Raw genomic sequence first — 5,506 nt, forward strand, 5'->3', positions numbered from 1 at the left:
TTTCAGGGAGGTGCCCTCTGAGCCCCCCCCCCAGAAATGATGGCAGATGGCAAATGGCAAAGAAGCTAATGCTGCCCTTGCTATCTGCTGTTTTTTTTTAGTATTCTGACAGCTGGTGCCGTCAGAATAAAAACAAAAACACAAAAAAACCAGCATAGGAATGAAAGCTAGATTGCTATTGGCTATTTCAATTTGCAATATCCAATAGCATGCTGGCTATTGCACCCGCCCTCTGCTGCCGTCAATCACTAGAAGAGGACCTGATGGAGAACTTCAGGTCCCCCTCTGCTGATTGACAGCAGCAGTGAGCAGTTGCAATAGCTAGTCTGCTATTGGCTATTGCAAAGTGAAATGGCAATCTAGCAATGCATTCCTATGCTGTTTTTTTTTTCTCTCTGACTGACGGTGGCCAGCGGCCCCCATGTCAGAAAAAAAAAAAAAACAGATCACAGGGAAAGGTTTCTCTCCCGGGCCGCCGGGAGCTGCTATCTAATAGCGGGAGACTCCCGGAGCGTCCGGGAGAGTTGTGATGTCTGCTATGTATTCCTGCGGCAGGAATCCCAGGTGTCCCCCGTTCAGTTGTGGTCACTGTACCCATAGAAGTAAATGATGAGGTGACAGCGGCCACATCCTGTAAGGGGCAGTCCACATGTAATTATACATGGTAAGACTACATGTGGTTTGGAATAGAGTAGGGATGCACTGATACCATTTTCTCAAGTCCCAGTACGAGTATCCATACTTTTCCTTTAAGTACTTGCCAATACCAATTACCGATACTTTTTTTTTTTTTTGTGTATGTCATGTGACAGTTGTTTTTCTAAATCAATATAGACTAATGATTTTAGGACAGTGGTGAAGCTCCAGGGCCTGGTCACAGCTGCAACCCTGGTAGTTCTGCCACTGACTTCAAGCTATAGAGGACTACAAATCCCAGAAATACATTATACAGCAATTCAGAATAATATGAAGCTACATACTCTATGTTGCTCCAGGGTCTCTAATAGGCTGTATGGCAGGGATGTCCAAACTGCGGCCCTCCAGCTGTGGTGGAACTACGAATCCCATGAGGCTTTGCAATATTCTCACAGCCACAGACATGACCCGGGGAGAGAGATGCTTCATGGGATTTGTAGTTTCACCACAGCTGGAGGGCCGGAGTTTGGACATCCCTGCTGTATGGGGGTCTCTGGCAGGGTGTGGGGGGCAGAAACGCTGTAAACAGCGCTGCATGGTTTCCTGGAAGGAGGAGGAGATGTGAGGCTGGGACTGTAAGCAGGTGTCGTGGTTCACTGGAAGCCTGCCAAGGTCCCCAGCAAGCGCAGGACTTCAGGCAGCCGCTTCCATTAAAAAACTTAAAGCGCCAGTATCCGCGTTTAGTATCGGGGCATTTTTACTAGTACTCGTGAAAATGCCCAGTATTGGCACTGATACCGGTATCAGTGCATCTTTCGAATAGATTATTGTACCTGGATGCAGGATAGATATGTCCAGGGTCAATCATCTATTCCAAACCAGGTGTATTTGGACCATGTGTGATTAGATGCACTCTGACGTTTACAGATGTCATTTACTTCAATGGGTACAGCAGCCGCATCTGAATGGACCCACCTGCATTCCTGTTACAGGAATCTGTAAGTTCTTGCCGCAGGAATCATAGTAACGTAGTATGTAAGGTTGAATAAAGACCAATGTCCATCCAGTTCAACCTGTGTATGTGAGAGTGTGTGTATTTTTTTGGTTTTACAACTTCCCGTATCCCTGTAGATTCTGCGAGAGAAGAAACTCATCCAGTAGTTTCTTGAATTTCTCAATGTTATTCTCGAATGTCCAGTGTGAATGGGTCCTTAGGGTCAAAAACGTGCTATCATGCCCCAACGAAGAGACAGGCCGCTTTTACTTCACTTCGGATGACCAGACAACTGGCACACTCAGACGCAATGAAAGCTAAAGATTCTAGTGGCACTTGCAAGGACAGCAGTACTGGTATTAAAATGTACTTCACTATGCTGGGTTTGGTTTTTTTTTTAGGTCACAAGAATGTCTCCTTTTTAAAATTGCACTTTGTTTTAAATTTCTATAAGGCTCTGAACTGCTTGATTGAACAGGAAAAAACACACAATGTATGACCAGTTTAATGATCTCCTTCCCACCTATACGTGGCAGCAGAGTGGACCTTATGTCGTACTGCCACATATATTTTTATGGCAGTACTATTTTTGTGATGGAAGCTTCTGGTCTCAGAGTAACAATTGGGAGCTGGTAGGTTGGGCTCCTGAACATAGGTTCACTGTGACAGCCAATCACAGTGATCGCTTGTGCGGTGGCATCCAGTGAGCTGCAAAAAAGCGCAGCACGTTGCATTTTTCAAAGCACACAGCCCACCGCACCCGTTGTGTGAACAGGGCACATTGAAAACAATTCTTTTCTGTGTGTACTATCGGCGACCTGATTTCAGCCAGTGTGGTAAAATACAGTTATCCTATTTTGTCTGGTCTGGAATGCACTGGAACACATAAAAACGCATGGAACGCACCTGTAAGACCATTTTAACCTCTTCAAGACCAGGTGTTTAGACCCCCTTCCTGGCCAGGCCATTTTTCAGTGTTCAGCGCTGTGGTACTTTGACTGACGTTTATTCCGTCATGCAACGCTGTACTGAAATGAATTTTATACCATTTTTTGGGGACAGATAGCACTTTCTTTTGTTGGTATTTAATCACCACTGCGGGTTTTTATTTTTGACAATAATTAGGACAAATTACAGAAAATTTTGGGGAAAAAAAGTTTTTTTTTTACATTATGTTAGGAAACATTTATTATTACCCAGATTTTTTTATTCTTTTTTTATGGTGTAACTTTAAATGGGGGGGGGGGAATTTTTTTCCACTAAACTTTTATTGCTATCACATACGGGGGCTAATAAAAACCAATACCCTGTCAATGGCCTTGTGGGTTGTTTTTTGGATTCTTTGGTGCAGCGCATTGCACAGAACTCCACGCATGGTAAACTGAGGGAATTTTAAACTCCAGCACAGCTTCAGTGTTTGCTGAATATAATTCGTAGCTCCAGTAATGGACCAGTGGTGATTTTTCAGATTTGCTTACCTTTTTACTCATAATTACCTGAGAATACCTCTTTCTCGTCCGATCCAGCCCCCTGAGGCTCTTAACAGGCCTTTAGTTAGCCTTTAAAATGTGACTACTGATTCTCCTCCGCTGCCAGGTGGTGCAGTGTCCCCCCTCCCCTTCTATGCCTCCCTTCATGTTTTCTCTTTAATAATCCCTCACTAGTCCTGCTCTTAGGGTCTGTTTTATTTGTATCCCAACTTTGTCTACCAGGGAGGATACTAGACCATGCTCTTGTTCAGAGTACTTTTGGCACACATTCATGACCTTTGTATCTTTATCTGTATACTTTGTGTGTGTCTTTTTGTTCAGCCCTGCTCTACCCTGTTGGTGCAATTATGATACTGTATGTAAAAACCTCTGCCCTTTTTCTTTTCTGTGCCCGCTGTTTATATTTCAAAATACTAAATCATTTTGAAATAACTAGAACTGATGGAGATCTCAGCCTCTCATTTTCCTATTTACTTAGAAAGAGCTCATGGAGAGGAACAGCTACAACGACTTAGATAAGTGAATTTTACAATAAGAGAAACCCCTTCAGGTTTACTGTAAATAACTTTCACAGCAAGTCTTCTCTTTATTAGGCTACCTAGTGTTCTCTTATATTTAAGGCATTATTGCTGAGTAATAGAGTTTCTGCATATATTCCATGTGTGCCTATGTCAGTACCCTGGACAGTGGATGTCAGGGTGTTCAGGCTGCAATTTTAACACTCACTTATATGCTAAAACATATGTTTTTAGTAGTCTTCAAAGCTGTGTGATTTGTTGATCATTTAATATTTACATCAAGTTTTCTATAGCAAGATTGAGCAGCAGCTTCTTATGCCAAAACAGGAAAACAGAATATTTGTTCCACAACAATAATGTACTACGTAAGCCATGGGTAGAAGTAGGAAAGTAAAAATGTAGGTAACACCTCATGTAGCTAACTGAATATATTTTGAGGCGCAGGCTTTTAATAGCAATTAGTTCCCAAATCCACCACAAACAAGGAAATTTTAATGCAGAGACAGAGGTACAGGTCAGTGGGGCTAGGAGCCACAGCACAGATCTTTCTACGATGTTACCCGGCCAGTGAAATGTGCACGTTGCAGACTGAAGCATTGTGCTCTGCGTTCAAAGACCAGCATTGTAAATTGGGGGGAAAAAAAGTTACAGATTTTTTTTTTGATCTGGCCTTTTAGTAGTGTGTTAGGTCCTAGGTACTTGGCCAGTCCTAATTGCTTAGCTTTCCCCATGTATGCTACTGGAATATCCAATGCTGGATTCCAGTGCATTTCCAGCCTTGTTACAAGGAGGTCTTGAGTTCCTCTCCCTGTGACAATGTTTACCTGGTTAGAAAGTAAAAGGAAGTCTTTGGTTTTTTTTATTGCCATGTCTTTGACAATCTTTGTTAGTAGATTAGGGTCTGTCTAGAACTCCCATGAGCTTGTTTTTGCTCCCTGTCTCACCTCTCTTGGTGACAAAATTATCAATGGGGCCGAAAATGAGGCAACATTTCTGCAACTAGACCTCAGACAGCAATACAACCCACCAGAGATTTTGACTGGCATTATATTTTAATTTTATAATATTTATTATATTAACACTGTACTACATATATATTTGTACAGTGTTATTTTTGTATATTGAACCTAACATATATGTTTGAATACCACAGGTTTCTTTTCTGTTACCAGAATGTGGCCAGTTACCAGGAAAACTAAAGAATACGATTGATGGTTTTGGCAATTATTATCTTGTAAAGGACTTATCTCTACATGAGTTTATAACACCAGAGTTTAGAGATACGTTTTTAAAAAAAGGTAATGCATGGAAGGAAAAAATGGTTTATTTTTTTACATGTTATTCAAAGTGGTGCAAACAAAATAATGATGTGCAAAGTGCATTGGGTAAGAATAATTAGGGCCCATTCACACCTATGCATTGTGTTAATTGCACGCTATTGTATAATTGACGCACACTAACATGCAACACACCTACCGTGCGTTAGTGTGGCAGATGCATTGCGTTGTCATTCATTTGCATGGCACTGGAATACACTGAAACGCAGTGCAATGTGTGGTACCAGAATGACTTGAGGTGCGGTGGAAAAAAGCAGTGTATACAGGAGTGCGTTGGGAGTGGACCCTCAAGGTTATCGGTTACAGAAGATCTTGCTGCTCTGGTGTCAGGCTCAATTCATCGTGTTTTTTTCATGTGTTCGTATGCACAGATAAAAATGTGCACATTTTAATGTGTGTTTTTTTTATGCATACACTTGCAGAACAGTGTCTGCAGTTACCGTGAGAATTACAATGTAGCAATGCTATTATTGCTACTTCTCTGGTTCATCCTTAGCAGATCAAGGAGATGAGCCTCGATCTGCATCATGT

At 41.9% G+C, this 5,506-nt stretch overlaps 1 protein-coding gene across 4 annotated transcripts in view; it reads left to right on the forward strand.

Annotated features, from left to right (window-relative positions):
* RPP40 (ribonuclease P/MRP subunit p40) overlaps positions 1-5,506 on the forward strand; it is a 13,753-nt gene that overhangs the window by 596 nt on the left and 7,651 nt on the right. For all 4 annotated transcript variants that reach the window (XM_018568802.1, XM_018568800.1, XM_018568799.1 and 1 more), the window contains exon 2: positions 4,792-4,936. In XM_018568802.1, coding sequence (XP_018424304.1) covers positions 4,792-4,936 — 145 coding nt within the window. The remainder of the gene's footprint in view (positions 1-4,791; positions 4,937-5,506) is intronic.

Source organism: Nanorana parkeri, unplaced genomic scaffold (assembly GCF_000935625.1).
Source record: "Nanorana parkeri isolate BGI_ZX_2015 unplaced genomic scaffold, ASM93562v1 scaffold1246, whole genome shotgun sequence".
Classification (NCBI taxonomy): Eukaryota; Metazoa; Chordata; class Amphibia; order Anura; family Dicroglossidae; genus Nanorana; species Nanorana parkeri.